This window comes from Leptopilina heterotoma, unplaced genomic scaffold, assembly GCF_015476425.1.
Source record: "Leptopilina heterotoma isolate Lh14 unplaced genomic scaffold, ASM1547642v1 Lhet_177, whole genome shotgun sequence".
Classification (NCBI taxonomy): Eukaryota; Metazoa; Arthropoda; class Insecta; order Hymenoptera; family Figitidae; genus Leptopilina; species Leptopilina heterotoma.
In genome coordinates this window covers 525,621-553,390 of record NW_025110893.1, presented here as the reverse complement: position 1 = coordinate 553,390, position 27,770 = coordinate 525,621, and the positions used below count along the sequence as shown (strand labels likewise).

The 27,770-nt window shown below is 25.6% G+C and overlaps 1 protein-coding gene across 1 annotated transcript; it reads left to right on the top strand.

Moving 5' to 3' along the window:
• Positions 1-490: 490 nt before the first annotated feature.
• Positions 491-24,682, top strand: LOC122499851 (sodium/potassium-transporting ATPase subunit beta-2-like). The gene is made up of 6 exons (XM_043608382.1): positions 491-863; positions 11,638-11,778; positions 12,939-13,058; positions 13,252-13,433; positions 13,675-13,957; positions 22,115-24,682. The coding sequence occupies exons 1-6, from the start codon at positions 716-718 to the stop codon at positions 22,216-22,218; spliced, it is 978 nt and encodes a 325-aa protein (XP_043464317.1). The 5' UTR covers positions 491-715; the 3' UTR covers positions 22,219-24,682.
• The last annotated feature ends 3,088 nt before the right edge of the window (positions 24,683-27,770 follow it).

Genomic DNA, 27,770 nt, shown 5'->3' with positions numbered 1-27,770 from the left:
AAAATTTCCAAAACAAAAAAAAATTAGGGATCTAAAAAGTAAACTTCAAACTGCAAACTGTCATTCGAAATAGAACGATTATTAATGTAAAAGAAGAAGATTTATTAATTAAAGCAAGTACTTAATTAATTAAAGTAAGTAAATTAATTAAATTAAGTAATTTATTTATTTACTAATTAATAATATAAAAGCGGTAAAATATTTGTATTAGAAATTTTGTACGTACAACTTTTGTTACCATCTATGGAGTTTGGGAATTTCTTGTTGTATACAAAAAAAGAAGAAATGAATTTTTTTATTTTCGCGAATATTTCATTGGAGTTATAGATTTAAAAAGTATATAGTAAAAATTCGAACAAATATACACAATGTATATTATACATTTTGTATTTTCGAGGAAGTGGTTCCGTTCTTTGCATTAAATGCCCGTGAGTCATGGTGGGAGATATGTGGTGGGGCGTAGGAGAAGCAGCTAACGTTTTCAACCTTTTGTATTCAGTGAGCTTCAGTTAACCTGTTGGCGCCGAGAAGTTACTAAACTTGGCTTTCGTTAACAAAAACGCTTGTACACCGCGCCTTCAATTACTAAGTTTCAATTTTTCGTTTCACTACTATAGGTTCTTTGTTATATTTTTGTGTTAGTGTTTACTCCAAGAATTAACTATTTTTTTTAAATTATATTTTAAAATAATATCTTTTCTTCACATTCTTCACAATGGTTGCCAAAGATTCAAAAACACCAGCCGTTGAGCTTATGAATCCTTATGAAAAACCTCCATCGGTGCCAGTTGGTCAATCTATTCGAACATTTCTTTATAATCATGAAACCGGTGCCTTTATGGGCAGAACTGCCAGTAGTTGGGGTAAGTAAATCGCTATTTCTATATTTTTTATTCAAAACTTAATAAAAATCTAGCAATAATTTTTTTAAAGAATTATTTTTTGAGCACCATATAAGTAAAGTTGTTGTTTTGTGCGTAGCTGTCAAAAATTGTTTTGGACGTGGTTACAAATAGTTTTCTGTATAGCAAACTCGTGGGAACGCCTTTTGTTTACGTCACATGTCTCCATTCCAATATTAGTTTTTTTTACGAGTTTTTAATGTTTCGAGCTAAATAATATTTTAAAGTATAATAAATTTAATTTATTTCTCCATTCAGTTTAATTATACCTAAAGTAGAAAATTAATATTTGAAGATAATTATTGAATAGAAAATCGTCAATGTATACAAACATAAATATTATGATTAAAAATAGAAAGGTCTTCTTATGCAATTGTTATTGTCATTTAATATATCAGTGCAATAAATAATTTTTAACAATTAATTTTACTTTTTTCTAATTTAAAAATCGTGTAAACAATTTTCGTATTAAAATTTTTCTTGTAATATAATATATTGGTACCTTTTTCAACTCCACTCTATAGTGAATTTATATTAAGAGATTCGAGAGTCAAGGACTTGGAATATATGTGCGGCGGAAAGTGGGGGAAGGTCTCATATATACACTGTCTCAAATATCGCATTAATATAAATTAAACATTACATTTTGCAACAAAATGACAAAAATTTAAAAGATATTTTTAAATATTAAATATATTTAGGCCTCGGACTTAATTATGAAATAAAAAAAATTGTATCGGAATTTTTATAAAATGGTCGTAATATTTTCAAATAGCAAGCCTTGGATAGTATGACTTTGTGGATTTAAAATATGTAATAGTAGTTAGGAATGTAATAATTTGCTCCAAAAAATTTGTGTCACTTGTCTGAGTTGTCTAACTTTGACAAAATGCTTCTGAATGTTATTATTTTGTAGATAACTATTTTTAAAATGATATAAATGTACTAAAAGTGTTGAAAAATATTCAATTTTTAAAATATACATTAAATGATTTTTCTTATTTTGAAAATCATTAAATTTTTTCAATCATTTTTTGTACTAACTTAAAGAACTGTTACCTTTTAAAAACTAGCGCCTCATCGAACGCTTCGCGGTTGATTTCGTTGCTTCTACGTTTCCATTCAACAATATCCTTTTATCAGGTCTCTGATATTATGACTTTTTCGACTATTTTCAAATAATGCGACTTTTATCGACTTGTATTAAAAAATTGTGACTTTTTCTATACTTTTTTTTACAAATTTTACGACAAAATGCCACACTTTTAGTATAAACTGCAATTTCTTTCGATTTTTATTAGTGTGAAAATTATAACTATAGACAAATCTTTGAAAAGTTATTTTTGAATAATTTTTCTAATTAAGTTTTCGAAATATACAATTAAAAAACTTTTGAATAATTGAAATTTTGTAAAATTTAATTTTTATTTAAGGTTATGTTATTCACTGGTCACGTGTCCCTATAGTATAGTATATGGGGCACGTGGCCACTGAATACATGATCTTAAAGCTCTCGATTAATTTTTTTAAATATCCCAATATTTATATAAATGTAACTATTTTTATATTTAAAAAACAAAAATTTAAATTCAGGACTTTTTAAAAACTACACTTAATACTTTGAAACAACTTGTTTAAATTTTTTGTTCAAAAACTTACTAAAAACAAGTGCACATGCACCAATATGATTGCTATTAGTTTTGTCAGAAACTTGATTAGGAACAATCACACGTGGAAGAAATTTTAAAGAAATTTTAATGGCAATTTTTATAAACAGTATTCATTAAAAAAAATATTTTCTTAAGTGGTCGACTACTGTCCGGTTTACCCTACATCAATTTTTTTTATTTATTTAAAGAAATTAGAATTTTAATGTGATTAAAATATAGATATTGTACAAATTTTTACTTTTCTAAAAAGAATAATATGAGATTTTGTAAAATAAAAAAATTGTGATGAAGAAATAAAAATATTGCAAATTTTTGTTTTGATAAAAATTCTAACTTACACAATTTATTAAACAGAATTTTTTAATTAAGGTAAAAATAACATAAACATAACTTCGGAGCGCGTCACATATTTATTTTTAAAATTTCTATGATTTAGTTTTAAAAATTAAAATTTTTTTTATTATTTTTTAACTTTTTAAATTTTTTAAATTTTAAGTCATTTTTCTTAAGGATTGACGGATAACTCAAAACATTACCTCAACATTTTTATTGGTCTTATAGGGTACTTTGGTCGTTTTTAGCAACTGTAAGTCAGTTTTAGCTATTTCTTCGCATTTTCGAAAAATTTACATTAAAATATTTTTAAAAAATAATTTTTAAAATATGTAAATTGTTTTATCATAATCTTTTAGGATTCAATTATTTTTAAACAAAGTAAATAAAAATTTACTTTTTTATATATTTTTTTTAAATTTTGAAGAAATTATGGACGTATAATTATAAATAAAATTATTCAAAAATTCGATTATTTTTATTTATATTTTTCAAAATTTGAATTATTTTTAAAAGATTTTACCAAATTGTTTGTGTAAATTTTTCAATTTTATCTAGGTTAAAAACTATTATCTCTAAAAAATTATTTTTAAATTTATTTAAAAAAAATTAATTATAAGAATTTCTTTATTTTAATTTCTTTAATTATTTTTTGAAAATATTATACCTTAATAACTTTAATGAAAAAGCATGGACAATTACAATTATTATAAAGAACGGAATTTTTGTATTTTAAATAATTGAATTCTCGAAGAACTTTAGAAAAATTGTTTAAGGAGTCATCCATAAAGCACGTGATACTTAATTGTGAAAATTTCAACCCCTCATCATGATATCTTTTTCATTAACGATTAACAAGCAGCATGTTATTTTACAGACTCCCCCTAAAGTATCAGATGCGCTTTATGGACGACCCCTAAAATAATTGATTAAGAGATGAAATCTATAGTTGAAAATTGTAGAAATATTCATTTAATTGACAGTTCAAGCTTTAATTTAAGCCTAACTATAGACACCCCTATCACCTCGGCATTATTTTCTACACGTGATCGAAAAAGGTCAAAACAGGGTTTTTTGAAACTTAGAGGCCATTTTTCTCAAAATCTTGACGTGATAAGCACTTTTTGAGGCCAAATTTATATTCAGCGATGAAAATCCTATAAAATTTTTTTCGTAAACTATCATATTCTCCTGTAAAAAGAATTTAGTCAGGGAAAATAGTTTTAATGTCAGTAAATTGCCAGGGGAAATTGATAAACTGAAACTGGTAACCACCCTGTGATTCTGTGCGGGACTACTTTTAAAATCAGTTTTAATTTTAGTCTATAATGATATTTTATCCTTATAATTAACTGAAGAGTCTCGTTAACACATCTTAATCTTAAAGCAACACATTTACCTGACTTATTTTTATATGTATTAGTCTTTAATCTAGTCTCAGATAGACCAGTAGAAATTTTAAGAGCTTAACTTGAAATCTTAAATTTCACCTTAAAGATATGAAATTATAGGCTACTTTTTAGTCCTCTAGCTTTTAATTTTTTCTGAAATGGTAAACGCACATGGGCGTGATCAGGTGACGTGTCATTAGATGTCATGACGTTGAGTTCATGTACATGTTTTTTTCGTTTGTTGTTAATCACCTGTAGGTTTCGCAATTTCTGTAGACAGAATAAAGAAAATAAAATCAAGACTAAATTTTCATTATGCAAGTGATTCGAAAATATCATTTAATTTTTACTCTGCATGGAACTGTCTTATGGAAATAAAGTTTATCAAAATGCTTTAATTCTTTCTAAGTTATGACTTTATATTTTGTTACAACTCGTTCATTCATATATTTATACAAAGAAGACAAATTTAAAGGAAATATGTATTAAAAATTTTGATACGAAGTGTAAGCAGTTACATTGAAATGCATTTGATTAAATTAACTGAATCATTGCCTATTATCAAGTAATTGTTTACTTGTATCAAATAATGTTTAATTAAATTTCTTTTGAACTAATAAGTTTAGTATTTCAAGCAAATTACATTGGTTATATGGTTACGTTATCGGTTTATAAATGTTAGGGTCGTGCGTTCAATTCTCGACGTTAGGGGATTTTTCTCTGTTGGATATAAGAATTTTACTGCTTTTAAGTCTTTGAGAAAAGTTGCTTTTTAAAAACTTTATTATAGTCCATTGGAGGTCCCTAAATGAGCCTTAGTTAGTGACAAAAAGAAATTTTGGATTTGTATTTATTTATGAAGTATAAAGAGCGAATAGTGCTTGTTGTTCGTCTTGACGAAAGTGGTTGTAAAATTGTATAAACACTTGTACAGTACATTACCATGAATTCAATATTTTAGGGGACATAAAATTACAGACTGTAGGCGCGATAGGGGAAGTTACAATACATTTTAAGGTTATATTTACTTAAGAATTGTCCCTCATAATGGTGACGTCACATTCTTACTACATGGTGGGAGGTTGAAATGGGGGAAAGATGAAATTATAGAACCTTGAAATTAGAGGCGTTCTACTGTTATTATAATTCATAGTGATATGTTGTCTACGTTCACGACATTGGATACACAAAAGTTAATTGATAGCAGGGAGTGGTACACGCATGTATAGTTGACCTGATATACATAATGAAGCGTAAGGGTATATTTTTACAACAGGTTTGTCTCTTCTAAAGAACAGTAGAAGTAGAACCTAAAGGAATGTAACTCTATTTTCAAAAATTTTTTCTCATTCAGTATTTATCAATTAATTATTATCACTCACTTACAGAATGTTTACTGCAATATTATGATAAAATATATTTGAAGTATTTTTTTAAATTCATTTTTTAGTCTATTAAAATTGCTTTAACCCTTTAAAACCCGCAAATGTACAAAATTTTGACATGAAGTTTGAGGACTTATTTCGGTACTTAAAAATCAATAGAAAAATTCATCAATCAACATTTCTTATGCTTTCATATGCGTTCTAACAAATAGGGATATAAAAAAAACAAAAATTTATAAACAAAAAAGTTATTTATGTTTTTTATAAAAAAGTCCGATTTTTTTCAAATTTTTGTTTAATTTTCAATTTTTTCTACTAAGAAATATCAGAAAAATAATTCCAAATGTTACAAATAACGTACCCTGTAAAAAAAAATATTGGGAGTCCGTGATTCCGCATTGCGAGTAGGCCCAGTACAACGCGGAGTCGTGTATTTTCCGTATTGGGATACATGGCGAATATGGAATATGACAGTCGCAATACGGACAAATTTTATAATGCTAAAAAGAAAAGAAATTAATCTTCAGCGGCAAGGTAAAGTAAAAAAAATATATTCTCACTCCCAAATAATATAAATATTACTTAATTGTAATGAAAATTTGACTTGAAGTGGGAATATGTGATGTTTATTAGTCGAGGTGATCGCAAGTGCTGTGGTTGCATTGTTGCAATACGGAATTCAAAAACGGCACTGACTGATTTAATGACGTGAAATAGGTAAACAAACATTCTAGTACAATTTTCGAAAAAAAATTAATTTAAAAATGAATTTTACTTGAAGTGTTAATAATAATTGAATATTAGAAGCAGATACAGGTTTCAAAAAAATTAATAAAAAGAACTGGAAACCGAAAATAGTCATCAAAAAGTAGGTGTCGCACAATTACCTCCGGCAGTTTATACATGCGAACATGAATATTTTTAACTGAATTTAGAAATAGAGAATATACAAATATTTTTTATTTTTTAATAATAATTTTCAACAATTTTCTAATATTGTTTAGGAAATAGAGAAAAAGAAATTTGCACAATGTCGATCTGACAATCAAAATTTTATTTTTGTATAATAACGGAAGCCTTTGTTAAGCGAAAATTATGTTGAATGCATTTCTGACGAATGTTATATGTGAGGCAGCTGTTCACAGCTCGATGAAAAGTATAGTGAAAATTTGGGGTGTTTTTGTCCTTTACCTTTAGCGCTTACAGTGAAGGAAGTAAAAATCGTAATACGAAGGAAAATTTTCATTCGTAAACAAGTTTTATATTTTTTTCCTTCAGTTTAAAATTCTTCATTCATACTTAAAATTTTTATTTTTAAAATTAAAATTATTGTTAATTACTGGCTACATATTTATTGTTAATTAGTACTAAATATCGCAATCAAAAGAAAAGGACAACGTGCTTTGTGTATTTACATTTATTATTAGTGAAGAAATGTATTCTATGATTATTTTGAAATAACAAATATAAATTTTTAAAAATACAATAAGGTTAGAAGGGTTTCATTTCAATTTGAACAACCGCAGTCTGCGCAGACACCTGACCGTTGGTCGATGTAGATTATCTTGCATATTATTTGCACAGCAGCATGATTTCATTTCCCCAGTTTTTACTTGGACATATGTCACATAGTTAGTAACAGACCATTTCTGTTTTAAATTAGGTATGTATTTTAAAAAATAAAAAGTAAAGGATTAATTTTTCAAAATTATTTGTTGGCTTTTAAAATAAAAGAATATGTAACTTTAACATTTAATTATCAATATTAAGTGGTTGCTACAATAATTCTCGCGTTATTAAGGTACTCAGATTATCTTGAAGTTCTTCTAGTTATAACTAGTGGTCATTTTCAAAAATTAGAATATTAACTTATTATCCACTTAAAGCTATTTTTTAATTTTCACTTAAATGGAAGTAATATTATAGTCAACTCCAAACCAAAATAAGTAATGAAAATATTAAAAAATTACTAAAAAAATGTAAACTGAAAACATTTTTCAAATTCAAAAATGTAATAAATAATATTCCTCTCTGTTTACATAAGTCGGTAAAATAAAAAACTTGACATTACCACTTGGTAGGCAGGATGACGTCACATTAAAATACTCTGCACTCAAATGATTGTTAAGTTTCATTTCAATCGGTCGAACTATTTTTGCGTAATGTACCTACGAATAAAATTTCGCATGAATAGCTCCATTTTTTCAAAAAGGTTCTTTGAATGAAATAAAAATGCTTGACCATTTTGGCATCGGATTTGACGAAGTCTTTAATAAAATATAAAGAAAAGGATTTAAAAATTCTGGAATAGTAACAAAAATCAAGTATGTTCTCGATGGACCAATCCTTGAAGAAAAATAGTTAAATAATTTATATTTCGTTCAGATTCAAACGAATTTTCTTTGCCATTGCTACCAAATTGTCTTGACAAAATTCTTTTATGTCATAGCAATTAAATCTGAAAACTAAACTTTTTCCTCGCATGCTGACATTGTATGATCCTGAAAATTGATCAATGAAAATAATCTTTATAAAAGTAAATCAAAAGCATAATAAAAATAAATTAATACAATTTTCCAACAATTGTAATAATCAAAAGTATGTGGACGTTTTATCTACATCCGGTAGACATGTTACGTCGCGCTACAAATCCTAACCGATCCGGTTTTGGGACTCTGGTTTATTCTTTGTAGCTATGATTGCATGGCCGTCATATAGTCGCGTAGGTGTACCCTTCAAAATGACCCTAAATTACGTAATGCAGTAATGTGTTTCTATTTAACGTCAATTGACCTCGTTGTTCACGTTCGTTCTAAGGGAAGTTTAACAATTGCTATTGAAAGGCGTATGAATGTTTGTGTCAGATCATGAAACATGTGCAATCTCCTTCCGCCTTATTCTTTTTAGTCTTTGAATATTTCTCATTTTTATTAATCTACCAATTAGCAGTAGAATATCGTGAATATTTTTTTAAGAAAAATAATTGAGAAATTACAGCAATTCATGAAGTTGTAATCCAGAAACAAATGAATTATTTTGTTTTGACAACTTTTTTGTTGTTGAAAATTTGACCTTAAATTAAGTCTCACAGTTTAGAAAAATATTAAATAGATTTATTTATTTACATACGGGTGGTCAAGCCCTATAATTAAAATCTAAGTTACAATGCGCAACTAAATTATACAAATTTGGCATTATAAGAGTTAGGCGTGCAAATTTTAGCAAATTTCCAACCCTATAAGGAAAAAATTTATTTCACATTACATATTACATATTTTCGCTAAACTTTGTACTATTTCATAAAATTTCAAATAGAATTCAATTATTAAAAAATTTGTTGTAAAAATCTTCCTAAGAATTCAATTCTTCTCATGAATAATAAAAATTATAATTGAAAACATTCTTTTATGGATGATTCACTTTAGAAGCAGTCTTAGAGATAGTATATATATAATTATACTAACTATCGTACCCGTCCTCGACGAGTATAATATTCAGGTTTTTTTATAATTTTATAATTTACAAATTGTAGTTAAATATATGTATGTGCCCCTGTGTACTACATTATCCTCTGATTAATTTCAATTAAACTTACACTATCTAAAAAATTATGTAAATGCAACTTCTTTAATGCTACGAAGAATTGTTTATTTTCTAAACTGCGTGTTAATTCACATAGTTTCTCTCTAAGCAACTACAATCTATAATTTTTTAAAAACTAAGCCTCAAAAAAAGGTTAATTAATTTTTTTAAAAAATCAAAAAAATTGTTGAGTTTGCCTTGTTTTATTAAAACTACAATAATTTCTGAAAAAATGTATATGTTATCATGTTTTTTTGACTTAGGGGCCGTCCAAAAATTACATAAGCAATATGAGCCATTTTTTACTTGGTTTCATTTTTTTAATTATGGCAAAAACATTTTTTCACAAAGTAAAAAATATGAATAGACTCTATAAATCGGACTTCAAATACTTTCATTTTTTGTTTCTCCGGGATATATGTAATTTTTAAAAAATACCTATCTATTTAATTTTTTTGGCTTTGAGTTATTGAGGCTAGTGCAATGCAAGTGCAGACACAATATAATTCCTCTCTGAGGAAGCAAAAATAAATTATTGTAGATGATGAATTATGGAAAGCGTAATAAATAGGAAAACATAAAGTTTTTAATTTTAAAGTAATAAACATTGAAGAATCATTTAAAGCATTTCAAGAAGGTAATAATATTTTTCATTTATTAAAACAAACAACAAAAATGAGAAACATAATAGTTGGGGAGCATAGTCAAGGTCGGCTCACCTTTTGACTTTTGTTTACAACTTTCTTTTAAAATGAATTTGGTCAATTTAAGTATATTGTTGGAAAGTCCTGTGAATAATAAAATAATGAACGTTTATTTGTATATTTATTTAAAAAGTATCTGTCAAATTTATATTATAAATGGTAGGCCAACCTTGACAAAAAGTCTTATTAACCAATTTTTATATTTTTTGTTAGTGAGTGAGTATAGCACATAATTGGACGAAGGGTTTTTAAAAATTCTAGCATTACTTCAATCTTACATTGGTCTATGAGAAGCAATACTATATTTAATGCAGAGCGTTCCGAAACTGTTTAGACAGTCATTACGCAGAATCAATTATTGCGAAAATTCCGCGATGATTAGATTAAGCAGTGAGGCCACAGAAAACTATTACGCTCAAGATTCTGCAAATATTTTGCAAGTCTAATGTAAAAATTTTTGAATGTTATCTGTGGAAATTTTCAGCAATTTTTCAATGCAACTTTATTTATTTGTTTATTTTAGAGCTATATTCACTCGTCTATTGCCTTAATATACTAGCGTTGCAAGTGAATTTTCATACACAAAGTACACCTTCAAATTGTATATTACTAAATATTGCGTCTACGACTTTGAATTAGAAGTACTTGTATATGCCTGGACCACCCCAATATGAAAAGTAAATAGAAGGGCGAAATATTTATAGGTGTCCTAAAATTTTCTTAAAATTGTGGGCAAAAACGGTTTTTTCTGATTTTTAAAATGCAAAAAAGAAATGGTTAATATTTCCTAATCATCCCTTGGAATGTTGAAACAATTTTTATATCGAGATTGCGAGAACCTTTTACAGAAAGTTTGCTATACAGAAGATATTTTGGCAAGATCACCCAAGCTTGCCGTAAACTTTCCGACTATCTGGGAAACGTTAACATAATTTTTAACTTTCTGCTTTAACTATTTCATAAATATAAAAAGTTTTTATCTGTCGAAATGTCATTGATAATTCCAAACTAATAATAGGATGTGTGTTCCCCTTTTCTAAAATAGAATTTCAAGTTTGTAGTTGGATCATTGCCCTAAAGCTATTGCAATGTCATGTACTTTAAAATTTTTCATATTGATCAGTTTAAAAGTATTTTGAAATGTTTATAAAATAATAATCCAATAGTAATAGTTTATAAAATAAACCATCTACCTTTTATCTGTATGAGGGTCTTTATTCCTAAAATAGCACAAGTAAACAATAAATAAAATTAAGTAAAATCTTACGGAATATTAAGTAATTGCGATTATTTTTTACTTTTTCTTTATACACCTTTTTTTTGTTTTCTTTTTCAATTAAATAAATTGGCAAAATGAAATTGTTACTTTGTTCATTTTCACAATTTTTTGATGTATTACAAAATGACGTGCAGGTATAGTTAGTGAAAATTTAATTATTTCCGAAAGACCCATATTTTATTCCCATTTTATCCAAAGAAGTTAGACACATTTAAAAATTGTAAAAATAGGCAAAGTTTTACAAATTTTACAAATTTATTTTTTAATTTAAAAACAAAAAACTGTTGCCAAGTGGTACATACCTTAATTAATATTAAAAAATACTAAAATTTTCTCTGTACTTTTTAACTAAAAAATGTTATATAATAATGATTTTTAAATTTTATTGCAGGAAAAATTGGACTTTTCTACTTAGTATTTTACGGAGTATTAGCAGCTTTAGTAGCTATCTGCTTTTGGGGATTTTATCAAACAATTGATCCAAGAATACCAACTTGGCAATTAAATAAATCTCTCATAGGAACGAACCCAGGTAAGCTTTATACAACCTTAGTAACATTTAACTTTTATCAATAAAGTCGGATTCAGGAGAAAATGAAAACTATGGTACTTTGCCAACTGCAATAGGAATCAATGCCGACTTTTTTAATATTATTAATAACAAAATCATTGGACAAATAAGCATTTTTAACTATTAACTTTAGAAAGATAATAATATTCTTAGCTACATTAAAAATAACACAAACCATATTCCATATTTTTTATTTTCCTCACTTTTTATGGAAATTCTAATTTAAATAATTAAATTCCTAAGAAATTTTTATTATTCATGAGAAAAATTGAATTCTTACGAAGAATTTAAAAAAAAATTTTTAATAATTGAATTCTGTTTGGATTTGAAAATAATTGAATTCCTGTGAAAAATTCTAATATTTTTGTAAATAATTGAATTCTTCCAAAGAATTTAAAAAAAAATTTAATTATTCGTTTTTTCGAGGAATTGAAATTGAATTTTTAAGAATAATTACATTTTTCGAGCAGCTCTTGTAAAATTGTATTAAAAATAATTGAATAGATGCTAACAGCTTTATTAAAATTTTTAAAAAATAATTGGATTCCTGAGAAGAATTTTATTATTTATGAAAATAATTGAATTTGGAATATTTTTTGAAAATAATTGAATCGTTTTAAGGAATTTGATTATAATTATTGAGAATAGTTTTTTGATTTCTAGTATTAGCGAATTTAAGGTAGTGTAAATTCTCTAAAAAACAGAAATAGTAGCTTCTGTACCAATACCGAATATAATATCCTTATTTGTTCCAGGAAATCTATGAAAACAGTTTCACTATATATATAACAATAAAGCAAGAATACGAAAAGTTACAATAGTTCCAATAAATTAAATAATACGAATGAATCAGAAGAAAATTAATAAGTTGAATAAAATCGAAATTCGTCCAATGAAAAATGCAAGTTTCCGAAAAGTCTTCCTTTATTCTAGTAATTGCTAAACTGTCCCCTTAAGCAAGAAAAATCACATGAGTATAGAAATTGTAGAAGAAGTTGGTAAAATCCTTAAGACATTTGTAGAAGTATATAAAATTTTCAACTGAATCCTGCTATTGTAGAAGAACAACTATGTATTACGAAATATGTGTTAAACCTAATTCTTTAAAAAATATTTTTTAGGTTTGGGTTTCAGACCTCATCCACCGTCGGAAAATGTTGAAAGTACCTTAATATGGTACAAAGCAACAGATTCAGAAAACTTTAAATATTGGGTTAAATCTTTAGAAGACTTTTTGCACGGTAAGGCTAATTAATTATTATTTTATACTTTTTAACAAATTAATACTAATTTTTAGAAACATTATCATAAGTGTATATATATTATATCATAAGTAATATATCATATCATAATAATATCATAATTAATTATAACATTTTAAATTCATGAATCAACAATTTTATCTGTTCAAACATCAGAAATTTTATCTTGTAGATTATAGAACTCCTGGTACGACACCTGGTCTAGGGGCAAACATTTATAACTGTGATTATGGGAATTATCCTCCATCCGGACAAGTATGCAATGTGGATATTTACAAATTTCATCCTTGCACTGAGAAAAATTTGTTCAATTATCACAAATCAGCTCCTTGCATCTTCTTAAAGCTAAACAAGGTAAAGTTGAACAAATGGAAAAAAGTGGTTCAGATTTTTTTTATAATTGTATGTATTGATATCAAAAATGTAAAAAAACAAACTATAACTTATGTACTTAAAATTCACAAATTCGATTATCAATTTCTTTGGTTAGTCGTCAAGGTTTTCGTCCGGTACGTGATGAAAAATCGAGGTTCCACTTTTGCATGCTCTTGAAAAAAAATTATTTACTTCATTTATAGAAATTATGAATCCTCAGATTTACGGATGGAGACCAGATTTCTACAACAACACTGATGAATTGCCATCAATAATGCCAGAGTCATTAAAAAGTCATATTCGCTCATTGAAAGCGGAAGATTCCCGAAAACTTAATACCATTTGGGTATCTTGTGAGGGTGAAAATCCAGCGGATCAAGAAAACATTGGTCCCATCGAAATAATACCGAAAGAGCAAGGATTTCCTGGATATTACTATCCTTTTGAAAATGCAGAAGGATACTTAAGTCCATTAGTAGCTGTACACTTCAGACGTCTAACAAGTAAGAATTTAAAGTTTTAATTATTTCATACACTTTAATTCTTTCATGCAATTTGCAACAACAGAATGTGTAATTTTTTTCTTTTTAAGAAAAGTTTCAGTTGTCAATATTAAAATTAAAAATACTTTTGAGTCATTTAAAAAATGTTAAAATAGACTTCCAAAATTATTACTTATAGCCGATCCATTATTCTAGGATATTTGATCGAACAATTTCTTAAATTTCTAAAAACTTATACAAAAAATAAAATTATTGTGAATAAAAAAAATTTTTTTTCTAACAAAACTTAGAAGATTTTTATTATCGTTTGTTTCTATCATTAGATATTAATTTATTGTTAAATATGTCAGTTACCATACTTTTGTCCCAAGAAAGTGGAAATAAAATTAGTAAAAAGTCGGCGAATAATTTTCTCAATCCTTGTTTAAACACCCTATTTAGAAAAGTAAAGCATTTTCCAAAAGCACAAAAATAACGAAGCTAAATCCCATAAAAGAGAGGAAAAAATGTTGAATTTTAAGAAATTCGGATTTTTGAATTTTTGAAAATTTTCGATAATTTTAGATTTTTTGCCAAAGAGTCGAGAATATTAAATAAGTATAGTATTTTTCAAAAGCACAAAAATAATGAATCCAAATGCGATAAAAAAGAAGATAAAATGTTGAATTTTAAGAAATTCGGATTTTTGAGTTTTTGAAAATTTCCGATAATTTTAGATTTTTTTCCAAAGAGTCGAGACTATTAAATAAGTAAACTATTTTCCAAAAGCACAAAAATAACGAAGCTAAATCCCATAAAAGAGAGGAAAAAATGTTGAATTTTAAGAAATTCGGATTTTTGAGTTTTTGAAAATTTTCGATAATTTTAGATTTTTTACCAAAGAGTCGGGACTATTAAATAAGTAAAGTATTTTCCAAAAGCACAAAAATAACGAAGCCTAATGCGATAAAAAAGAAGAAAAAATGTTGAATTTTAAGAAATTCGGATTTTTGAGTTTTTGAAAATTTTCGATAATTTTAGATTTTTTACCAAAGAGTCGAGACTGTTAAATAAGTAAAGCATTTTCCAAAAGCACAAAAATAACGAAGCTAAATCCCATAAAAGAGAGGAAAAAATGTTGAATTTTCAGAAATTCGGATTTTTGAATTTTTGATAATTTTCGATAATTTTAGATTTTTTACCAAAGAGTCGAGACTATTAAATAAGTAAACTATTTTCCAAAAGCACAAAAATAACGAAGCTAAATCCCATAAAAGAGAGGAAAAAATGTTGAATTTTCAGAAATTCGAATTTTTGAGTTTTTGAAAATTTTCGATAATTTTAGATTTTTTACCAAAGAGTCGAGACTGTTAAATAAGTAAAGTATTTTCCAAAAGCACAAAAATAATGAAGCTAAATCCCATAAAAGAAAGGAAAAAATGTTGAATTTTAAGAAATTCGGATTTTTGAATTTTTGATAATTTTCGATAATTTTAGATTTTTTACCAAAGAGTCGAGACTATTAAATAAGTAAACTATTTTCCAAAAGCACAAAAATAACGAAGCTAAATCCCATAAAAGAGAGGAAAAAAAGTTGAATTTTAAGAAATTCGGATTTTTGAGTTTTTGAAAATTTTCGATAATTTTAGATTTTTTGCCAAAGAGTCGAGATAATTAAATAAGTAAAGCATTTTCCAAAAGCACAAAAATAACGAAGCTAAATCCCATAAAAGAGAGGAAAAAATGTTGAATTTTAAGAAATTCGGATTTTTGAGTTTTTGAAAATTTTCGATAATTTTAGATTTTTTACCAAAGAGTCGAGAATATTAAATAAGTATAGTATTTCTCAAAAGCACAAAAATAATGAATCCAAATGCGATAGAAAAGAAGAAAAAATGTTGAATTTTAAGAAATTCGGATTTTTGAATTTTTGAAAATTTTCGATAATTTTAGATTTTTTACCAAAGAGTCGAGACTATTAAATAAGTAAACTATTTTCCAAAAGCACAAAAATAACGAAGCTAAATCCCATAAAAGAGAGGAAAAAAAGTTGAATTTTAAGAAATTCGGATTTTTGAGTTTTTGAAAATTTTCGATAATTTTAGATTTTTTGCCAAAGAGTCGAGATAATTAAATAAGTAAAGCATTTTCCAAAAGCACAAAAATAACGAAGCTAAATCCCATAAAAAAGAGGAAAAAATGTTGAATTTTAAGAAATTCGGATTTTTGAGTTTTTGAAAATTTTCGATAATTTTAGATTTTTTACCAAAGAGTCGAGAATATTAAATAAGTATAGTATTTTTCAAAAGCACAAAAATAATGAATCCAAATGCGATAAAAAAGAAGATAAAATGTTGAATTTTAAGAAATTCGGATTTTTGAGTTTTTGAAAATTTTCGATAATTTTAGATTTTTTACCAAAGAGTCGAGACTATTAAATAAGTAAAGTATTTTCCAAAAGCACAAAAATAACGAAGCCTAATGCGATAAAAAAGAAGAAAAAATGTTGAATTTTAAGAAATTCGGATTTTTGAGTTTTTGAAAATTTCCGATAATTTTAAATTTTTTACCAAAGAGTCGAGACTGTTAAATAAGTAAAGCATTTTCCAAAAGCACAAAAATAACGAAGCTAAATCCCATAAAAGAGAGGAAAAAATGTTGAATTTTCAGAAATTCGGATTTTTGAGTTTTTGATAATTTTCGATAATTTTAGATTTTTTACCAAAGAGTCGAGACTATTAAATAAGTAAACTATTTTCCAAAAGAACAAAAATGACGAAGCTAAATCCCATAAAAGAGAGGAAAAAAAGTTGAATTTTAAGAAATTTGGATTTTTGAGTTTTTGAAAATTTTCGATAATTTTAGATTTTTTACCAAAGAGTCGAGAATATTAAATAAGTATAGTATTTTTCAAAAGCACAAAAATAATGAATCCAAATGCGATAAAAAAGAAGATAAAATGTTGAATTTTAAGAAATTCGGATTTTTGAGTTTTTGAAAATTTCCGATAATTTTAGATTTTTTACCAAAGAGTCCAGAATATTAAATATGTAAAGTATTTTCCAAAAGAACAAAAATAACGAAGCTAAATCCCATAAAAGAGAGGAAAAAAAGTTGAATTTTAAGAAATTCGGATTTTTGAATTTTTGAAAATTTTCGATAATTTTAGATTTTTTGCCAAAGAGTCGAGAATATTAAATAAGTATAGTATTTTTCAAAAGCACAAAAATAATGAATCCAAATGCGATAAAAAAGAAGAAAAAATGTTGAATTTTAAGAAATTCGGATTTTTGAATTTTTGAAAATTTTCGATAATTTTAGATTTTTTACCAAAGAGTCGAGACTATTAAATAAGTAAAGTATTTTCCAAAAGCACAAAAATAACGAAGCCTAATGCGATAAAAAAGAAGAAAAAATGTTGAATTTTAAGAAATTCGGATTTTTGAGTTTTTGAAAATTTTCGATAATTTTAAATTTTTTACCAAAGAGTCGAGACTGTTAAATAAGTAAAGCATTTTCCAAAAGCACAAAAATAACGAAGCTAAATCCCATAAAAGAGAGGAAAAAATGTTGAATTTTCAGAAATTCGGATTTTTGAGTTTTTGAAAATTTTCGATAATTTTAGATTTTTTACCAAAGAGTCGAGAATATTAAATAAGTATAGTATTTCTCAAGAGCACAAAAATAATGAATCCAAATGCGATAGAAAAGAAGAAAAAATGTTGAATTTTAAGAAATTCGGATTTTTGAATTTTTGAAAATTTTCGATAATTTTAGATTTTTTACCAAAGAGTCGAGAATATTAAATAAGTATAGTATTTTTCAAAAGCACAAAAATAACGAAGCTAAATCCCATAAAAGAGAGGAAAAAAAGTTGAATTTTAAGAAATTCGGATTTTTGAATTTTTGAAAATTTTCGATAATTTTAGATTTTTTGCCAAAGAGTCGAGAATATTAAATAAGTATAGTATTTTTCAAAAGCACAAAAATAATGAATCCAAATGCGATAAAAAAGAAGAAAAAATGTTGAATTTTAAGAAATTCGGATTTTTGAATTTTTGAAAATTTTCGATAATTTTAGATTTTTTACCAAAGAGTCGAGACTATTAAATAAGTAAAGTATTTTCCAAAAGCACAAAAATAACGAAGCCTAATGCGATAAAAAAGAAGAAAAAATGTTGAATTTTAAGAAATTCGGATTTTTGAGTTTTTGAAAATTTTCGATAATTTTAAATTTTTTACCAAAGAGTCGAGACTGTTAAATAAGTAAAGCATTTTCCAAAAGCACAAAAATAACGAAGCTAAATCCCATAAAAGAGAGGAAAAAATGTTGAATTTTCAGAAATTCGGATTTTTGAGTTTTTGAAAATTTTCGATAATTTTAGATTTTTTACCAAAGAGTCGAGAATATTAAATAAGTATAGTATTTCTCAAAAGCACAAAAATAATGAATCCAAATGCGATAGAAAAGAAGAAAAAATGTTGAATTTTAAGAAATTCGGATTTTTGAATTTTTGAAAATTTTCGATAATTTTAGATTTTTTACCAAAGAGTCGAGAATATTAAATAAGTATAGTATTTTTCAAAAGCACAAAAATAACGAAGCTAAATCCCATAAAAGAGAGGAAAAAATGTTGAATTTTAAGAAATTCGGATTTTTGAGTTTTTGAAAATTTTCGATAATTTTAGATTTTTTACCAAAGAGTCGGGACTATTAAATAAGTAAAGTATTTTCCAAAAGCACAAAAATAACGAAGCCTAATGCGATAAAAAAGAAGAAAAAATGTTGAATTTTAAGAAATTCGGATTTTTGAGTTTTTGAAAATTTTCGATAATTTTAAATTTTTTACCAAAGAGTCGAGACTGTTAAATAAGTAAAGCATTTTCCAAAAGCACAAAAATAACGAAGCTAAATCCCATAAAAGAGAGGAAAAAATGTTGAATTTTTAGAAATTCGGATTTTTGAGTTTTTGATAATTTTCGATAATTTTAGATTTTTTACCAAAGAGTCGAGACTATTAAATAAGTAAACTATTTTCCAAAAGCACAAAAATAACGAAGCTAAATCCCATAAAAGAGAGGAAAAAATGTTGAATTTTAAGAAATTCGGATTTTTGAGTTTTTGAAAATTTCCGATAATTTTAGATTTTTTACCAAAGAGTCCAGAATATTAAATATGTAAAGTATTTTCCAAAAGAACAAAAATGACGAAGCTAAATCCCATAAAAGAGAGGAAAAAAAGTTGAATTTTAAGAAATTTGGATTTTTGAGTTTTTGAAAATTTTCGATAATTTTAGATTTTTTACCAAAGAGTCGAGAATATTAAATAAGTATAGTATTTTTCAAAAGCACAAAAATAATGAATCCAAATGCGATAAAAAATAAGATAAAATGTTGAATTTTAAGAAATTCGGATTTTTGAGTTTTTGAAAATTTCCGATAATTTTAGATTTTTTACCAAAGAGTCCAGAATATTAAATATGTAAAGTATTTTCCAAAAGAACAAAAATAACGAAGCTAAATCCCATAAAAGAGAGGAAAAAAAGTTGAATTTTAAGAAATTCGGATTTTTGAATTTTTGAAAATTTTCGATAATTTTAGATTTTTTGCCAAAGAGTCGAGAATATTAAATAAGTATAGTATTTTTCAAAAGCACAAAAATAATGAATCCAAATGCGATAAAAAAGAAGAAAAAATGTTGAATTTTAAGAAATTCGGATTTTTGAATTTTTGAAAATTTTCGATAATTTTAGATTTTTTACCAAAGAGTCGAGACTATTAAATAAGTAAAGTATTTTCCAAAAGCACAAAAATAACGAAGCCTAATGCGATAAAAAAGAAGAAAAAATGTTGAATTTTAAGAAATTCGGATTATTGAGTTTTTGAAAATTTTCGATAATTTTAAATTTTTTACCAAAGAGTCGAGACTGTTAAATAAGTAAAGCATTTTCCAAAAGCACAAAAATAACGAAGCTAAATCCCATAAAAGAGAGGAAAAAATGTTGAATTTTAAGAAATTCGGATTTTTGAGTTTTTGAAAATTTTCGATAATTTTAGATTTTTTACCAAAGAGTCGAGACTATTAAATAAGTAAAGTATTTTCCAAAAGCACAAAAATAACGAAGCCTAATGCGATAAAAAAGAAGAAAAAATGTTGAATTTTAAGAAATTCGGATTATTGAGTTTTTGAAAATTTTCGATAATTTTAAATTTTTTACCAAAGAGTCGAGACTGTTAAATAAGTAAAGCATTTTCCAAAAGCACAAAAATAACGAAGCTAAATCCCATAAAAGAGAGGAAAAAATGTTGAATTTTAAGAAATTCGGATTTTTGAGTTTTTGAAAATTTTCGATAATTTTAGATTTTTTACCAAAGAGTCGAGAATATTAAATAAGTATAGTATTTTTCAAAAGCACAAAAATAATGAATCCAAATGCGATAAAAAAGAAGATAAAATGTTGAATTTTAAGAAATTCGGATTTTTGAGTTTTTGAAAATTTCCGATAATTTTAGATTTTTTACCAAAGAGTCCAGAATATTAAATATGTAAAGTATTTTCCAAAAGAACAAAAATAACGAAGCTAAATCCCATAAAAGAGAGGAAAAAAAGTTGAATTTTAAGAAATTCGGATTTTTGAATTTTTGAAAATTTTCGATAATTTTAGATTTTTTGCCAAAGAGTCGAGATAATTAAATAAGTAAAGCATTTTCCAAAAGCACAAAAATAACGAAGCTAAATCCCATAAAAGAGAGGAAAAAAAGTTGAATTTTAAGAAATTCGGATTTTTGAGTTTTTGAAAATTTCCGATAATTTTAGATTTTTTACCAAAGAGTCCAGAATATTAAATATGTAAAGTATTTTCCAAAAGAACAAAAATAACGAAGCTAAATCCCATAAAAGAGAGGAAAAAAAGTTGAATTTTAAGAAATTTGGATTTTTGAATTTTTGAAAATTTTCGATAATTTTAGATTTTTTGCCAAAGAGTCGAGAATATTAAATAAGTATAGTATTTTTCAAAAGCACAAAAATGACGAAGCTGAACCCTACAAAAAAGAAGAAAAAATGTTGAATTTTAAAAAATTCTGTTTTTCGAATTTTTTATAATTTAAGAAATTTTTGATTTTTTACCAAAGGGTGGAGACTTTTAAATAAGTAAAGTGTGGCAGGAATTCAATTCATTACCAGGATAAGAAAGAAGTGAATATTTTTAATGAAAATGGGGAGAAATTCAGGAATATAAAATATAGAATATAATTTTTGCTATTGTTGGGAAAAGTCTAAAAAAAGTTTTTTGGTTATCAAGTTTAATTTTTCGGCAACTACTGTTTTACACCTTTTTTTAGTTTGAAAGCTACTTTTTGCTATTTTTTTTAAATTAATTATCAAGTGCGAAGTCTGTCATAGTCAGAATATAGAAATTTCTCGATTTAAACCAGTTTTCCCGTTGGCGTTGATTTGCTAGATTTTCGCACATAGTGATAATATGAATATTTTGAAAGGCTTATAGTATTTTTGTCATTGTAAATGGTTCAATAAATTATGACCACCCATATAGCAATTTTAAAGTTTTAAACTATTTCATCCATTGCCTATGGTTTACAATGTTTAATATGCAGTGATGCATATTATTTTGTAAGAATGGGAAACGGCCACAAGCAATGGTGTTTTAGTTGTTCTCTAAATCTGAATCAGCGATAAGTATGCCACTATTTCAATTAGCGTATATGCGCTGTGAATTAGTGAAATTTTACTAAATAATCAGTGAAATTTCACTGATTAATTAGCGCATATACGCTGTTCGAAAATAGTGGCATACTTATCGCTGAGAATCAGTGAAATTTAGCTGATTCAGATTTAGAGAGTGTTAGTCAATGTTTCAAAGTATGGCTCAGATCTTGTTTACTTTGGCTAAAGTCTTTAGCCATAGTTTTTCGAGCTTCTTCCACGCCTCTTATAAAAATATTTCTTTTAGATATTGAGAATAAATTCATGACATAATAAAAAAATATGTTTATCTTCCCCATTTAATTTAGTGTATTAATCATCTGCTGTTCAATATAAATATTCAATAAATAAATATAAACTTTGTAAATATAGAATAATCTAATAAATAAATTTAAAGTTTCTCATATCTTATACACAGAATTGCACTAATATTTAAAATTAAATTTTTTCAGGAGGAATTCTGATAAATGTCGAATGCAAAGCTTGGGCGAAAAATATAATACACAATCGCCATGAAAAATTAGGATCCGTACACTTTGAGTTGATGGTAGATTAAACTATTAAGGAGTGATATTTTTTATATTAAAAAAATCCAAAAATGTATTATTCATATCGTAAAGTGTGTCTTCTTTGTGTTTTATGAGTATAAGTAATTTTTAAAGTTACCATTCGAAAATGTATTATTGAAAAATCAAAGTAAAAGTATTTAATAATGCATCTCGATTAGAAGTAAAATAAATTTTGACAATGTTAATTTTATTCTCTGTTGGATCGATGAGTATAACATTGTTCAGTCAAAATTGAGATTATTACAATTGTCATATGTATTTTCAGAAAATCAGGAATTATAATTAGTTGTTTTTGAAAATATCTGCATGAAGAAAAATGTATAGAAAATAAGGAAGAAAATAAGATGCCATTTAATTATGTCTAACGTTTAAAGAAAGATTTTGTGACACATATAATGACTCTAAGAGTCACTTTAATAGTTTTTTTTAGATCGGTCAATATTTATCGGTGTCTTAAAGCCCATGAAACGAGAACTGTTTGTTTATAGAGTAAATTTTTTTAAAGCAATTAATTACATTAATTAATTCTTCTATTATTACGGGAAACTAAAAAAAAACTATAAAAAAATAGTTAATAAAAACAAATTATTCCTAAATAAAATGTGGAATCAATTTTTCAAAATAATGTTAAAAAATTCCTCTGGTTAGAATAATGTTTGTCGATTTTAGAATTTTATATGGGTTTTAAGCTAAATATTAACTAATTTAAAAAATGCAATGTTTTTTCAATTTAGAATAAATTTTGTGTGTCAAAGTGTAGATAATATTTTGAAAAAGAATTCATTTTTGGAACATCTGCTTTTATTTGTTGTGAACTAGTAAAAAATTAATCTTATTTATTTATTCAGTTTGAAAAAAGTGTGGAATTTAAATATATCGTTTTCAGTATTAATAAAATTTGTTTGAGCGTAGAATATTTTTAAGTTTACAAAACACATCAATTTAATATTAATTTAATATTTTGTATCAATTGTGTCACAATAATAGTTTTAATAAGAGATGCTTTTACACGAGGAAAATTATACGTTTTTCAATTTGAAACTTCAGCTAAACATTTTTGTATTGATGTAGAATTTGAGACATAACAAAAATAACTTTAGGGTTTTCTCTAAGACTTTCTTTCTTGATCTTTCTGTATGACTTTCTTTTGTGTAAGAAACAGGACTTTTTATTATAAAAGTACCTTAATTAAAAATATCAAGTTTTGTGTGATTATTTTAAAATTTGTGTATGAGAAAAAAGTAGAGTTAGCTGTGCAAAATCTCTTCCCTTTTTTTAGTAATTTTCATTTGTAACATATTTTCGAATTTTAAAATTTTTTATTACTCACAAAAGAACAAATTCTTGTGTTCAAAACAGAAAAATTGTTATACTAAGCAACAATTATTGTTTAAGTCCAAGGATATTTATACATGAAATTTTTTTTACAAAAATTGAAGAAGGTTTTCTTATCATTTATAAAGAACAAACTGCCTTTTAATTAATTAATGATGTCAGCTAAAGGTACCTAGATCAATTTATACAGCTGTAAGCGCATAAAATAAATTTAACAGCGAATGGTTCGTAGAAATATAAAATTACTTTTTTACTCAAATGTTTACAAACAAAAGATAATATATTTAAATAGTGTATATAAAGATTATGTATACCTAACAGGAAGGTAAATTTTTGGAAATACATTCTAAAGAAAATGTAAATTCATTTATTTAATATTACATATACTTATAAATTGCATCTAAGGTGAATATTTTTAATTCTGTCTAAAAGCAGTAATTTTACGTTGTTCCATATTTGGGTTCTCGAAAGAATTTGAGAATTTAATGATTTAAAGATTTAATGTCAATATTAAAATCGTATTATGAAATCATTTTTAAAGAATGTAAAATTTCTTTTTATATTAATTTCTGAAAATACCGTTTTCCTAAGATGCAAGTATAGGTATACCTGTTACTCATTATATACTTAATGCATGATAGAAAACACAACTGCTTCTTATAGTAAAACTTAAGGAATGACTCATTTTGTTAATGCAATTTTTTTGAAAAAGTGTTAAAGATGTTTCCTTAAATCTTAATAATACAATATAACTATTTTCTTCAAAGTTTATGAAAACTTTGTATTTTACAAAAAAGATATTATATTTTTATTGAATGGTACATATAATAGTATTCTCAACAAACAATTATGTAATTAAATCTCCTTAACGATATCCTTATAATAATATTATTATATTGGAATATATTAATATAATAAAATGTCAATACTTCATAATTTACAGAAAAAAACGAATAAACGATTATAAAAATGTTGTATAAATATGTTTTGGCAGTGAAATTATACAATTTCGTATTATGTAAACCGAATATTTATTTAAAAAATTCCCTGAATTGTATCTATGAAAAAGCGAGCGTTTGTAATGTTTGTGAAAAAAATAAAAATTTTGTACAGAAATGTGTATTAATAGTTTATCTACTACAAAAGACGACGTTTCTTTTTTTTAAAAATTTATAGGCAAAAGTCTAAATGTTTCAAAAAAAGAAACAAACAAACTGAATGTCATACGAAATAATAATCAGTAAGAGAAGATGCAAGAAATTATTCTCCAATTTATCAAATTTCGGTAAGTCGACTTTTTTAAAATTTAATCTTGTGGAACTTTGGCAATTTGTTTCCAGTTTAATCGGGATAACCATGATGACAGGGAAGTGATCGCTGCCAAATCTGTAGTCTGTCTATGGACAGAATGGTGAGGGATCTGAATGGGGTCGTGTTGGAACAGGCGTTCCACAGGGTTCCGTATTGGGTCCTTTACTATTTATACTTTTTACAGATGATTTGAGAAATGTTCTTCAGATATGTATACTATGTCGATGATTTGCAAATTTACGTAGAGAGTAGCCTTGATGAATTGGCTAAAAATTTAGCACTGATTGAGGATGTCAAAGCTGTTTACGAGTGGGCAGAGTTAAGTAAACTTAAAATTTATCTTGATAAAACTTATTCAAAGATTATTGGTTCATAAGTAACTTGAATTTAAATGAGTGTCCTCCCGTTGAGATTAATAATATAGTTATACCTTATGTACAATTGGTTAAGAATTTGAGGGTTATTTTTAATCCAACTCTTTCTGGGGAAAGACATGTGAGCCACATATGTAGAAATGTTTATGCAACATTACAATAATTTAAATCAAATAGAAAAGCTCTTTCTACTAAATTGAAAACCCAACTTGTTTCTTCTCTAATATTACCTCATTTTGACTATTGTTGTGCAGTTTATAAAATAATCTTACAGATGAACTTAATAGTAAGCTGGAGGTACTTTTCAATTTTTGTATAAGATTTATTTTTAATTTAAAAGGACATATTTCTCTTTATCGTAAAAGACTGGGATGGCTAAATGTAAAAAATAGACTTCTGTTGTTTAATGGATGTTTAACATATGTTATTTTAAATACGAAGAGACCTCTTTATTTATTACAAAATTTTTTTAGAAGTCAAATTACTTCGAGGGAAGTAAGGTGTCCTAATCAGCTAAGGACACCTCTATGCCGAAACGGAAAAGTATATAAGAATTATTTTATTGTTACGGCTGGAACTTTGTGGAACTCTCTTCCATGTTCAATAACCAATGCAGAAAGTATTGGTATTTTTAGGTCAAAACTTTTTAAACATTTGATAGCTTTACACAATTAAAATCTGCTTTTCTATTTACATTGCTGTATTTTTGATTATTTGTATTATTTTGTTGACTAAATAAATGTTATTCTATGTAAAAGCACTGCGTGTGTTTAAAACTTTAATTTTTAAAATCTTTAGACTTGTTTTCTTAAGAGCAGCAGAGTCCTTTTCGGTTGTATGTTGTGTGCTTTACTATTGTTTTATCTTCTTTGTAGATTATTTAAGAGTTTTATAATATTTTTATATTCATCATTGTTATGCAACTTTTGATTAAGATTAAATTATAAATTCTTATTATATGAATAATGTATATTACGCATTCTATTGTACTTTAAAAATTGTTCTCATGGTTTTCCTAGACAAAATTGTGTCCTCGTTCTAAGTCAGTGCACTGAAAAAAATGATATTGTCGATTTTGTCATACTCGTATAGTTAGGACGTATAGCTGAAACAGCAATACTGTATGGCTGTCCCATATCCACCAACATAATATGTGAGTATTGGCCATATTTATGGCAGTATCATAAATATATTTTTTTTCAGTGTGTAAGGATAAGATTAATACAATCGCCCAACCCGAAAATATTTTTTGGATCCGCCCCTGTAGAGGTCAGAGTAGTTTTTTTTTACCAAAGGGTGAAGTTTAAAAAACGAGTAAAGTATTTTTGAAGAGCCCAAAAATAGTGAAGCAATTTGCTTTAATATAAAAGAAAAATGTTGAATTTTAAGAAATTTCGATGTCTGGTGCTAGTGTTCGGGATAGTTTTTTTGTCAAAAAAAAATTCACCATTTTTCTCTTATTTTAAGGCAAATTGCTTTATTATTTTTGGGCTCTTCAAAATACTTTACTCGTTTTTTAAACTTCACCCTTTCATTAAAAAAACTACTCTGACCTCAACAGGGGTGAATCTAGAAAATATTTTATGGTAATGCGATTGTAATATAATCTTATCCTCCCTCCCAGAATTAATATGAAATACCTTACGAAATACGTCTACATTACTTATCAATCAGGTCAATTGAATTCCTACAAAGAATTTTATTATTTATAAAAATAATCAAAATTTGGACAAGAATTTTTTTAAATTTTGGAACATAATTGAATTTTTCATAAGAATTTTATTATTTTTGAAAATAATTGAATTTTAGCTATCATTTGTAACTTTTCAAAATATAATTATTATAGTGTTTTTAATTAAAATTCATATTTCAATTAATTTTTATTAGAAAATGTTACGAGATTCGATTAAAATTGTATTCAAAATAATTGAAATTTTGCGTTGAGTATTATTATATTTATAAAAATAATTGAATTCCTAAAAAGAATTTTATTATTTATGAAAATAATTATATCCCTGTAAAAAATGTTGTTATGTTAATGTTAATATTTAAGTCAAATTATTCATTAAACTATTTATAAGTATAGTAATTTTATGATTGTTCTACAAGAATTAAGTATTATTTAAATAGAAAAATTGAGGGTTCTTTAGTAGAATTCGTGGTAATTTCTTTTTCAAAAAAGACACAAAAATTCAGAATTTTCTTATGAACTCTAAAAATTAAATTTTTTCCAGTAAAAATCCCTGTTTTTTTCCTGATTAATTTTACTTTCCCTATTTTCTTCAAAAAATAATGTTGAAAATATGCTTATTTGTTAAAAAAAAATTTTATAGAGGCGATATGACAAAAAAATTTAAATCATATTTAAATTATATAGAAATAAATAAATATTTTGATTGTCAATGTTTTTCTCAAAAATTGATATTTTTCTTTTTCTAGAAAATACTATTGATAATAATATTTTAATTATTTGAATGTTAATTATAATTATTTTTCTCGAGGTCTGCATTCTGTTGAAT

Excerpts from the sequence above, each read along its gene's own strand:
- LOC122499851 (XM_043608382.1), top strand. The coding sequence starts at position 716 with ATGGTTGCCAAAGATTCAAAAACACCAGCCGTTGAGCTTATGAATCCT. Across the intron at positions 864-11,637 it reads CAGAACTGCCAGTAGTTGGG|GAAAAATTGGACTTTTCTAC; the intron begins GTAAGTAAATCG and ends ATTTTATTGCAG. Across the intron at positions 13,958-22,114 it reads ACACTTCAGACGTCTAACAA|GAGGAATTCTGATAAATGTC; the intron begins GTAAGAATTTAA and ends AAATTTTTTCAG.